The 13,238-nt window shown below is 40.8% G+C and overlaps 1 protein-coding gene across 1 annotated transcript; it reads left to right on the forward strand.

The window, feature by feature from the left end:
• The first annotated feature begins 12,693 nt into the window (after positions 1-12,693).
• LOC104828992 (H/ACA ribonucleoprotein complex subunit 1-like) lies at positions 12,694-13,230 on the forward strand. The gene has a single exon (XM_010563005.1). It carries the CDS (start codon positions 12,694-12,696, stop codon positions 13,228-13,230), a length of 537 nt encoding a protein of 178 aa, XP_010561307.1.
• Positions 13,231-13,238: the final 8 nt, after the last annotated feature.

Raw genomic sequence — 13,238 nt, forward strand, 5'->3', positions numbered from 1 at the left:
TTTAAGGGGTTGTGTTAAACGGACGTTCCTTGCATTTGTTTGGCTTAGGAGAACATGATACACCACAGGAATATCACATGTATGCTGCCAAGAGCTAATAAAGAGCATCTTGGAAGATCTTTCAGTTCAACCTCTGACACAGGCAAGCCATGCTGCAGACAGTAACTGAGTGCTAATGCAAATTTTGTTTTGGGAGTAGCGAAATACTGTGGGTCATTCCTGATATGTTGCAAGTCTTTGGAGCTCCTGTTGTGAATATTATTTTAAACTTCAAGGATGAGGGGACTCCTAGACTGTATGAGTTATCTTGTACCTGATTAATTTATGGAATAAGTGGTGCAAGAATCAATCTATTTGCCAAATAAAATATCAATCTAAATGGATCTTTCTGTGCTCGCTAGTTTGGGAACACAGTGTACCACGGACATGGCTAATACATATTGCTAGTTCCTGTTTCTGCCCCTTAATAAAATCTTTTGAGGTTGATATGATTTCAGTTTTCTATTTCCTTAAAATTAAGTGGGCACCAAAAAGTGCTTAAGCAAACTTAAAATGGCAAATATATTCTCATAAAAAAAATATTAATAATCTTGCCTGTCAACAATAAATGTGCACTTTAAACTAGTAAACAAGGTATTTACTAATGTGTATACATTTACATAAAATGTATGAAAATCCAAAGAGCAAATTAAAATTTTAATGTGAAAAAAAAATAACTAAAAGGCAGAGTTTTGATGCTGCTTGCCCTTTTCCTGTTCTTTGTTTCTTTATCTTTTGGTTTCTTCTTACACATTTTGGGTAGAGCTGTAGAGGAGTAAAATAAATAGGGATTATTTGCCTCATTTGTTCATCTCCCAAGGAATGGCTTCCAATCCCATATCCTGCACAGCTGCAGGTTACTGAGGATGATTCTAGAGAAGGATTTGCCCTCTTCCTGTTAACTACCTGCAGAAGAACCAGCAGATACATTTGCTTATTGAAACTGCTGGAACATAAAATCTAACACAATCAGGATTCCCATACTAATTCAATACCCCGTCCCTGACAGCAGCAAACAGCAAATATATGGAGAAGAGTGTAAAAACAGGACAGACAGTTGATCTTTCGTAAGTATTCTCCCAGAATCAAGTGATTTGGATTTAAAGTGTTTCCTAAGCCAGCAGTAATATCTTTGTATTTAACCCTCTGTGGGTTTTTCTTCCATTACTTTGTTCAATGTCTGACCTGCATAAACTTTTAGGAACCCCAGCATCTTCTGGAAAGGTCAATGCATTGTCTGTGCATTATGTGAAAAAAGTAGCTTGATAGTTTAATTTTATGTCCTAACTGGTCTTTGTATTGAGAGAGAGTGCCAGCAACCCTTCATTATTCATCTTCATGCCACCCACACATGTCCACTGGAATACCGTTTTAAAAATTCTACCACATTAACTCAGTGCCAACCTTCTGCACCAAAGATTTAAGTGAGAAATTGCACACTATTGTTAGCAGCTCAGTTCTTCCACTTGGCAATTCCTTTAGGATCCTTTGGGAATATTGTCAGACCTGGCAGTTACCGGTTTTGTCTTTTTATTCCATAACTTCTACCAAAATCTTGACTAGAGGTATTTTCCCAAAACATCGCTTATAAGCAAGGCTCTGCCCAAGTGGGCTCTCTAGACTCCTTCACTGGGATCACAGGTGCAAAGAATCCATTTCATTTTCCTTCTATGGCTTACCTTTTTTAAAATGTTGATGTACCTTGATCCTCTATTGGCTGTACTGACACTCCAGCAGACTTAACTGCTTCTGATGTGTTTGAGCAAGATTTTACTATTAGTACTGATACCATTTGGAAGCTCATCTCCTGTTCTATTCTGCTTTGTCACATGTAATATGTGGAGTTTTATGACTTTCTGGTTTTCCTCATTTAGGCACATTTTCAGCTTTTGAAAGGTTCTTTCTTTCTTCTAATAACATCCCCTACCCATCTGTTCAGGCATGCTGGATTTCCTTTTGTCTTTCTAAACTGGGATGCACTTGCCCTGAATTCCTGTATGGTATCTTCAAATAGTCTCTTTGCTGCTTGCCAGAGCTTTACCCTTTGACTATCCCTTTCACTAAGCTTCCTCTGTATGCAATTCTTCTTTCCGAAAATAAGAGGAGTGGCATTCTTGTTTACATATCTCCTACCACAACTGAAAATGACACCAATATCTAGGCCTTACCCAGAGACATCATTTATCCTTTAACCTAAGAGGCTCAGGGGCATCGTACTGCATAGAAAGTGACAGATTGTTGAGTATCATCCTATAGATATTTCCATACTTTATCATTCCATGAGCATTTATTGCATTTCATCATTTCATGAGCAACCACCTATTTCTGCAACTTTGTGCTACCTCCTTGAATTTGGTTCTTCCCTTATGCATCCTTTCTGCAGCGTCATGTCTGCATCTTTCTTCCCATCAGCATTAACATAATCAATGCACTCAGCCCTTGGCAGAATGGCAAGCCCTTCATATTTCAGAGTAGCTACAAGAAAATGGAAACACATACCATTCATTTTCAGTAACAAATAATTCCTTTCAGAAATAACAGAAAGGTTCTTAGTTTCAAATTCAGTTAGGCAAGTGACCTCTATGAGCAATATATTCAAAATGAAGTAGTAATGAAGTTGCTGTGGCTACTGCAGTCAAAATCATAGCTGCTGGGTATTTTGAAATCCAGATATCGACCAAACATTGTACTCCCCAGGTAAGCTTGACAAGTAGAGTTGGTAAATGACCTTAAGAAGCTGTTGAGGAAAAAAAGAGTGAAATTACTACCATATGCTATCTAATGTACAGCCAGTACAAAGTGGATAGACAGCAGTGCAGAAAGGCCAGATGACAAAACAATAAACAGTGAGAACACAAGTAGGTGACACTTCAAATCTGAGCCCTGTAATTCATCACCATACTACAACCAAAACGCAAATCAGCAGCATAGGATGATGCCCCATCCCTGGCAGTGTTCAAGGCCAGGCTGGATGGGGCTTTGAGCAAGCTGGTCTAGTGGAAGTTGCTCCTGCCCATGGCAGGGGGGTTGGAACTAGATGATCTTTAAGGTCCCTTCCTAGCCCAAACCGTTCCATGAGTCTATGATTCCATGACTCACAGTTAAGGTACAGAACTGCAGCAAAGACTTAAAAGGACATGTGAGTTGGGGGCTGTTTCAGTAATAGAGAAGTAAACGAGTAACATCAACATGTAAGTTTAGTATTGCATGAAAGCTGGTGTTAGCATTCGATCTTACAATCTTTCACGTCTTCCTGTGCCGCTATGGACTGAGATACTTCTAGTGAGTAGATGCAGTTAGCACAAGCATAATGTAATTTGGAGCTCATTTACTTTAGAGCAGTCCATGCAATCAAAGCTCTGTGATGAAAGCTGTTTCTCAAATAAAAACCAGCAACATTAAAGGTTTGTTACCAATTGGCATATGCAAATGCATTAAGAAAAAGGGGGGAAAAGTGGAATGACTAGGAAGGCAAAGCATGCACTGTGTGTGCTATTGCTATGCTCTATTTGGACAGACCATTAGCATTTCAATACATTCTAAAAAAAAAAAAAAGTAAACCTTAAAATCTCTGCAGACAATTGCTCATAATCATCTTCTAGGACATTCTGAGCTTGTTCATTTGCTTTGGGTTCCTGTCTTGCTTTAACTGCTTTGTGCCCTGTGTCATCACTAACAACTGTGGAAGGAATATGTAAAATACCATCAAATTTGGAAAAATAGGACATTACATCCACTCCAGTCATTTTGCTCCAATGTAAATCACTACATAAGGTGCAAAGCAATAAAGACTGAGGACCATTTTATTTCCATAGCCTGACCTTAATATAAAATCCTATGACTGGTGAGTCAGTTTCTGTCTGGTATTTTGACATTTGCCTCTCACTAATCATTCTGCACAATTCCATTAAAAACAGTATATATTAAAGCAGGGAAATTACATCTCTTAGGATTAATTTCTAAGTTTCCAACCCAAAATAGCACTGTGACTGGGGAAAAGTTGAACTGGCATTTCAGTTCCGGAGACTTGGCTAGCTAATTGCTGGCATATTTAGTTAGTGCACATCATTCCTCAATATATGAGGTGCCCCACACTATAGATGCTATAAGATACTTAAAAAAGGAGGAGACGGTGCCATGATTTCTCTGATGATCCTAAGCCCAGCCAGCTATGTGCTCACCTCAAAAAGAGGAGTGTGATTTATAGAAATTTTAGGTTTGAGCAGTATTTACATGTTTTCACAGCCAAGTGCTTGATTGTGTTCCCAGCTGAAGCCAATGGCACTACTGTCATTGATCTCAAGATGAACAGGGTTGGGTGACAAATGCAGGATTAAGGCTGACAAGGCAATACTCAGTTTCTCTTGAGGGTTCAATGATTCCAGTCTGAGCTTCCTCAATATCCACTGCAGCTACACTACACTCAACACCTCTCTAGAATCAGAGCAAGAGATTTCAGAGTTAGATTCTCAGGGCTTAGTTAGCGCTCGTTAAAGAATGATTCAGGAAATATGGGGCAAGATCTGGCCCACAGACACACATTTTTTCCAGCAAAATGTAAGCATCTAGGGCCTACGAGCACTTTGTTACAACTATTCAAAGCCATAGTTGTTAATATCCATCTTTTGTGTAATACCACAGCAATAAATGCACTTGCCCAGGAAGTGGGAAATGTGGGTTTCCACGGCCACATAAGCCTGAAAGAGTTTGAACATACAACTCCTAGCTGTCCAATCCACCAGGCTCTCTGCTCAAAGACTTCCTCAATCCTCTTGAAGCTGGGCCATTATGAAGCCACGAATCTGGCTGTCATTTCCTATCCATCTGTTTCTAACAACTTTCAAACCAGGTAGCTCATCTCGACCAAAGAGAAAGTATCAAAGATGTAATCTCTAGAGAAGGACAGAGCATACATCTGCTCCTGATATTTCATTTTGCAGACAGATGCCTGCTCACCTGAATGCCCGTCTTTCTTTACCCACTAACACTGGCAGCCTGTGTCACAACTGCCATGCCTTTTCCTGCTTTTCAGATGCCTTCTGTTTAACTTCAGCACCTGAAGTGGGTGGTATTGATTTTGTCTTTGGAACATTCCTGTGAATTACAGTGGCTTGTTTCGTCAACCTGTATTTCTTTTACCTTCCTGTTATGTGGAAAAATTCTTCATACAAACTTCAGTAATCCATTCCTGATTAGAGTGTCACTCAGATCATGTTACACTGGACAAAGGCTTCACTTACTACCTTATGCTGTTGAATTTTTCTCTTACTGGCGACAGCAATTTTAGAGTGTTTAAAAGTTTGGTTACACTAAAGACAAAGTTTCTGCTTTCATATCTCGTGGGTATACTTGGGGTAAGCAATAGAAATCAAACCCCATATTAATAAGTACACTGAAATCTCATTTCTCTTCTTTCTAAAATTCTTGCTTTATTTACATCCCATTAGGCTGATGGTTGCTCAAAGTTTTTGACAGAATGATGTTCTGAATTTCTAAAGTATGCCAAGCTTCAGTCTTCTTCCTGAAGTGTTGACACCGCCCCCCCCCCTCCATGGTGTAAACAATATTCTATCCTAACGTTACAAAAACTTAACAATCAAAACAACCTCAGGCTGTAACTTACTCTGACTAAAAATTCACTGTATATTTACTTGGCTCTATTCAAAGATTTAAAATCATGCAAAATTAGCACTCAATCTTTTGACTATATTAATGCAATTTCTCCCCCTCTCCCTTTACCAAGATTAGGGATGGCCTGGATTTTTCATCTCTTTTTTAATCATCCTTTAGTACAAATCTTAATGTTTCATTTTCCCTTGTTTCTGGAGAAGAGCCCAGTACAGGGTTCCTGATACAAATACTCCCAGATTACCAAAAAATGAAGATCCAGATCCAGCTTTTGTAAATTGGCCTAGAATCTGCTTTGTACCAAGAAAAGGTTCCACTGAACAAAAAATCTTCAGAAAGTAGAGCCTGGTAGAAACTTTTTTTTTCCCCTTTAGCAAAATTTATGGTTGTTTTGGAAAGCCACAAATGGAAAAATCTATCAAAAAGCTAAATATTTTTATTTCTGACAAAACCAGTCATATTTTTGATGGAAAATAAAATATTCCACAAAGGTGTGCACTCTGTATAGAAAACTATTTTTTTCTGTGTAAAAAAGACAAAAAAATCCAGCAACCGATTTTCTGTAGAACAGTGATTCTGATGGAAAAGTTTGGAGAGGGACTATTTGCCACAAAGTAGGATAGGGGCTTGGAAAAGACCTCTAGAAAAGCCTGTTCTACTGTGTGTACACAGAGCCACAGTCCAAAATCCTTTTCACTGGCTGATCAAGATCTATCTTGAAAAGCAATTTCCTTCTTTGCCCTCACTGTTAAAATATTTGTCTAGAAGAGCTACCTGGTTATCAGTCTAAGCATTTACCCTCACCTAGGTTAATCGACCTGTTCTTCTGCCAAATTTGCTTTAGTCTACATAGTTCCTTTCCTGGTGACATATTTCATCTCAATTTCTATTTTAGCAGGCTATTGAACCAAGTGTTCTCTAAAATCCTTAGGTCTTCATTTATTTGCTCTGTACCTGCTGAATCCATCTTTCTTGACTGCAGATTGCTAAATTTGTATGCAACACTCCAGATAAGATCTGACCAGTCCTTTGCGTGTTACCTAGCCTCATTACTTTTCTAACTCTACAGCAAGTGTCTCTCCCATACGTCCTAAGATCACATTTATTTTTCACAGCCATGTCACAATTAATACTCATATTTGCCACACACTGACCTGTACACACAGGACTTCTGTTATTGCCCTTTAGCTGATGGCGGAAACACTTGTTCATTGTTCTTTAGCACATCACCTTCCATTTTGCTTTATTAAATTTCCAACTTTTTTCCAGTACTTCATTTTCAGTTGATCCAGTTTTGTAGGATATCCAGATACTGCTTATTATTAACACTTGAATCATTAGCAAATTTTGTTTTGTCAAAAATGGAAATAATTATTAAAAATAATAAAATAGGACCCCAGCCTGATCTCTGAGGAACTTTACTGTTATTGCCTTTTATCCTCCTATTTACACATCAGCATTACGTGTCATGTTCATTTAACCCCATTTTGGCCAAACAGAATTTTTATTAAGCTCCATCATTTTAATTTTAACTAGCGATTTCTATGGCACTGTACCAAAGGCTTTATTGACAGCTATCTAGAATAAATCTAATGTCTTTTCTTTGTGTAGAAATATATTTTCTTACTTTTTCTTAGTAAAGTATTGTATTAAGCGGGTACTGACTCCTCTTGATAAATATTACTCGTATTTTATTCTATTTTTCATTTGTCTTCCCTTCTGCACTTACTCTTCTCTACTTTTCTAAAGCCTTGCCTGCCACTCTATCAGTTCATTTTTTCTGCAGTTTTTGAGTTCTGCCTCTAGGGTTTTGCGGCAAAGTCTATCCTTTACTTTAAACTGTACAAAAAAAATTATCATCATAATAACTAACCATTACAAAACCCCTAAAACTAATGGGGACAATTTTCCTCTCATTGTATCAGAAAAAAAATACTGCAAATTTTCAGAACAAAAAGATTTGATTTCTTCATGTCCAGTAAAAGACTCAAAAATCAGTGATCAAACCTGGAGCTTTGTAGCAAATCATAGCTAAAATGACATTAGCCAAGTATTTTCCATTATGCCAGATACCCAAATTATTTATTTTATATTTAATTTATAAATTTAAAAGATCAAGTTCTATTTCACCTATACATATGAATGTAACAGGATACCTATTAATTTAATGTGTTCAGTAAGTATTAATGCCTATAATGGAAATAGGAAAAATAGAATACCCTGACCAAAAAATTGGAAAGGTTCATTATACTGAAGGGACTTCTCTCACTCTTTTGAAACTATAAAAGACCTGGGAGTCTTACAAATTTGAGGCAGAGAGGACAAAATTGCATACTTTACACTAAGTATTATAGACTACACTCTGTGTCTTTGCTGAACAATGTCCCCGTGCCATATCCTGACTGAAGACTTCACAGTTACAGACATCTTAAACAAGCCATTTAAAAGTCCTGAGCTTAACATACCAAAAAGAAAAGTCTCTTTGTTTTCATAGAATTTCTTTGTATTTCTAATCTGCAGAAACATATTTTTGAGTAGCCAAGCTACTTGCACACCACTCTGAAGAGCTCTTCATATCACTATGTTGTTGGTTAGGAATATGTGTTGTCTGGATGCATTGGGTATGCTGATGTTGGTAAACTGCCATTTCACAGGCCACTCCAGAAAAGCAGTTTGTGAAGCAGTTTGAGCATCATCTCTAGAAGATATCCTCTCAGCTACAGCATGAAGCTACTTGTTATGCCTAGAGACAGCAGGGCACTGGTGGGGATGCTGAAATGGAAGAGAATGAAAAAGCTGAGGTGACACTTAAGGACAGCCTTTCCTTTGAAAACCCTCCGTCAGCATAGTATTGCTTCTTTGTCTAAGAAACAAGCATAGGGTTCAAGAGATTATGTAGACATAAGACAATCAGTAGTGACAGCAAAAGTTTGAAATAACTAGAAGAACTTTTTGAACAACTTGCTGGAGCTGCAGGTAAAATACATTGATTAATTTCTTCTGTTTATTCAGAGAATCTGCATTTCACCTTCTCCTCTTACTGAAGCGACTACAACATTTGGTGCAGGAGGGTGAAGTGTTGGACAGTAGCAACACTGTGCTGCTTCTCAACGGATGGTATTGTCGCCATATGTCCCCTGGAGCCTGTCCAAGATGTGAATTCCCATTGGCATGAGCAGGGGACATTCTGTTTGCCCCACTCAGGCACCTTCTTTGTTGTCCTTCCATCTGATCATTGAAAGAGGCTCAATAAGATCATCTATGTTAATAGTTACCGATGCTAAAATTTTGGGGAACTTTAATCTTCTCCAATATAAAAGGTCCAAACAGCACATACATTAAAGTCACAATTCCTTTTTCGTGGAAACCATCTCTAATGTCTATTTCCATGGCTGATGAAATCTCCCCTTAAATATTTGGACTGCGGAAGAAAGAAAAGCCTAACAAAATGCAGGATGACAGTAGAGAGTGCCTTTGGGAGATTTAGGAATATCTGATGAAGACATAGTGTGTTCACGAAGTGTGAAGACTTAGGAAGAGCATCCCTTTTGCAATGAGACTTAGTACAGTGTTCCACATAAGTGAAAAATCTCTGTGGTCTGGAAAGCAGGACTCAAAACATGTGATATAGCTTGAGCAGCTCAAGAGACAGCCACCCTTGAAAGGGGCACGTTGTCCAAGATGGCCTGTACACATGCTTTGAGGGAAATCCTTCTAAGTTTTTCATGCGATTCAGGTATTTCTGGCAACTGTATGTTATGCATTGTGTAAACAATAATTTTTAGATGATTGAACAAAATAAAATCTCCTTTTAAACAATGAAAGTAATTTTTTTTTAGTCTTTATACACAACGTGAACATTATTTGTGGGTAGAATACTGTATTGGATTTGTGTCGCAAGGTTTTGGTAGCAGGGAGGGTTACCGGGGTGGCTTTTGTAAGAAGCTGCTGGAAGCTTCCCCTGTGTCCGACAGAGCCCATACCAGCCGGCTCCAAGACGGACCCGCCGCTGGCCAAGGCTGAGCTCATCAGCGATAGTGGTAGTGCCTCTGTGATAATATATTTAAGAAGGAAAAAAGAAGTTGCAGGGCACACAGAAACCACAGCTGGAGAGAGGAGTGAGAACATGTAAGAGAACCAACCATGCAGACCCCCAGGTCAGTGCAGAAGGAGGGGGAGGAGGTGCTCCAGGCGCCGGAGCAGAGATTCCCCTGCAGCCCATGGGGAAGACCATGGTGAGGCAGGCTGTCCCCCTGCAGCCCAGGGAGGTCCACAGGGGAGCAGGTTGATGCCCGAAGGAGGCTGTGACCCCGTGGGAAGCCCACGCTGGAGCAGGTTCCTGGCAGGACCTGCGGATCTGTGGAGAGAGGACCCCACAGAGCAGGTTTTCTGGCAGGACTTGTGACCCCGTGGGGGACCCACGCTGGAGCAGTCTGTGCCTGAAGGACTGCAGCCCAGGGAAGGGACCCACGCTGGAGCAGTTTGTGAAGAACTGCAGCCTGTGGGAAGGACCCACGTTGGAGAAGCTTGTTGAGGACTGTCTCCCATGGGAGGGACCCCATGCTGGAGCAGGGGAAGAGTGTGAGGAGTCCTGCCCCTGAAGAGGATGAAGCGGCAGAGACAATGTGTGATAAACTGACCATAAACCCCATTCCCCGTCCCCCTGCGCTGCTGGGGGGATAGGTAGAGAATCCAGGAGTGAAGTTGAGCCTGGGAAGGAGGGAGAGGTGGAGGGAAGGTGTTTTGAGATTTGGTTTTATTTCTCATTACCCTACTCTGGTTGATTGGTAATAAATGGAGTTAGTTTTCCCCAAGTTGAGTCTGTTTTGCCCATGATGGGAATTGGTGAATGATCTCTCCTGTCCTTATCTCGACCCACGAGCCCTTTGTTATATTTTCTCTCCCCTGTCCAGCTGAGGCGGGGGGAGCAGGGGTGATAGAACAGCTTTGGTGGGCACCTGGCATCCAGCCAGGGTCAACCCACCACAAATACAAATTGTCAAAACATCTTGAACTCCACAAACAATTTAAATAGGGATTCAGCTCAAAGGGGATTGATGTCATTGCTTCAGTATGGAAAGCTGTTAGCTGCTTCTCCATGGGCCTGACCAAAATCACATTAGCTACTTACTGCTACTATTTGGACTCCATCCTTTTCCTCCATGTCTGTGCAGTCCTTCTGTGCCTCACAGATACCTCCACAAAATCTTTGTTCTTTCCTTTGAATTTGACAGGCCATTCTTGTAAATGGCATCAAATCTACACTGACTGTCTAAATTTATATGACTCCTTGGTTCCTTCATAACCTTATCTGTTCTTTGCTGCGTAAGAGTATCAGTCTCATTTGTATATATGTCTATATATCAACAGCTGTTTTAGTTCCCTTCTTGCTCCCCCCTCTACATCTGCTGTAACAGGGCACTGAACCATGCTATGTTTAAGCAAAAAGAACTTGAACCACGTTTTCTGGGCTTCATCCATCAATAATTTGTATTCTTTTCAGGCAAAACAAGCACATTTAGCTATAGCTATACCTAAACAAAATATTAGTACTTGATGCATCTCTTTCATCTGGTGTCTTTCATGTCAAAGAGTCACTGGCAATAGCAACAGAACAAATCGTAGAGAATTAACTGATGATTTTTCTTTTTGCCTGAAAATGCTGATTCATTGAAATCAAAACATCACAAAAATCTGACTCTGGACAATCTTCTGACAGAACAGATGCAAGTTTCAAAACCTCTTTGCCAGTTCTGGGATATGTGGACTGCCTACTACCCGAGATACATTTCTGCCATTCCACAGAAGGAATAATGATGACAGTTCCCAAGACTGTTTCTACACAGAACATTAACACTAATTTGTTAATTGGTTTCCCAGGCTACTCAGCTTCAACAGCCTAATGAATCATTTGCTTGAAGAATCAAACACTGGGTTTTGATGTCTGGCAGCTCCTGTGCCCTCAGCTGCTGGGGCAGTGCAGCTGGTGGACAGTCTGCCCGACAGCTCCACTACGCAGGGACTGCTGTTGGGTTTACTGCTGAAGTACCTGAAGAGCCTTGACATGTATAAGTTTCACTCATGAGAACGACTGCTTTCTTAGCAGGATGCCAGTCATCACAAAGTGCAAGAAATAACTTCTGAAGAGAGAGAAGACAGAAAAGATTTTCCAAAGCCTTGCAATAATGATAAGACATCAGATTCTTGTGAAAGATTACAGAAATGGGTTTGAGATTGTTATTTTGGAAAGACCCCTAGCTGTTAAGAAATTGCAAGGAGCACCCCTAGCCTGCATGTGTCAATAACCAGGAGCCCAAAGAGGAAACTTGGACACTGGTTTCAGGAATCAAGGGGTTGCACTGTGCAGTTCTCCATTTCCAAGAGGTTTGACCTGAGAGTCTGCCTAGGAATCTCAGAGCTAGTGGCATAACCAGGTTCTCCTCCAACCCGGCTGTTTCAGGAGTAGGTGCAATTTGGCATTTCAGTCCACCTGTCGCATACAGATCAAAGTCAATCTAAAGGGGTACTGTTTTCTGTTACAATGAAGATATTTTCATTACTTGATCATATGCCACACTATGAGAAGTTTTTCTTTCTACATTAATGTTTCCCTCTGCTCTCAGCATGCAGGTTATAACACTGCTCATTACGGTTTGTAGTATTTGTTTTTAATGATATCACAGAGGTTATAATCAGGTCTTTCTTCTCAGTATATGAGAAAAATTTTTGCAAATGCATTAAAAAATATGCAAGCTTTTTCCTAGAAGTGCCCTTGTTTTGCTTATAGCTGGTTATTTCAGGTGGCATAAGGCTGTAGAGTCTTACGTTGCCCACTCAGTCCCTTTTAATACATAGTACTTACATTACAGCACATATAAGGCAGTGGAAAAACAACTCTAATTTATTCTCATTCTCAGCTATAAAGCGGCATATAAACTATGCCTTTTCTTTAAAAAAAAAGCATGGGCTAACATGAATGTCACTTAATTATGTATTTTACATCCTTTTGAGGCAAAACCAAGATCCATGCCTGGTGTAAACTGCCAGGCAATAATACGAAGTTGCCTGAAACTGTCGTTCCTCTATCGAGACCTCGAAAAAAACCAGCCTGGGGGAGGTGGGGGTGGGGTGGGAGGACGATTTTGTAATATAGTTGCCGATCTGCCCAGTGATAAGACTGACCCTGCCAGGGATCACTTCACTTACCCCACATCTGTGCGTGTGGGTTTTCGTGTCCCGTCTGGCTTGGGGGCACCGTGCTCGATTATCTTAATGGTTTCACGGGCAAAAGGCGTCCCAGTGCTGGCTGCGGTACGCTCTCGGGACGGGCACGCAGGCTCTGGATGTGTAATGAAGGAGGGGGCTTCCCCGGCACCTCGAGGCACGCAGAGCGGGGCAAATGCCGCCCAAAAGCCGGCAGCGGCCCGGGGTGGCGGGGGAGCACCTGCGGGGCGCCGGGATGGGCGGGGGGGGCTGAGGGGAACGACTCGCACCTCTCACGGGGGGGAGCAGCCGCGGCGGGGAGAGGGAGGAGGAGAAAAGGAAGCCGAGCAGAGGGGCTGAGGAGAAGC

This window comes from Haliaeetus leucocephalus, unplaced genomic scaffold, assembly GCF_000737465.1.
Source record: "Haliaeetus leucocephalus isolate CR32 unplaced genomic scaffold, Haliaeetus_leucocephalus-4.0 Scaffold0, whole genome shotgun sequence".
NCBI classification, from domain to species: domain Eukaryota; kingdom Metazoa; phylum Chordata; class Aves; order Accipitriformes; family Accipitridae; genus Haliaeetus; species Haliaeetus leucocephalus.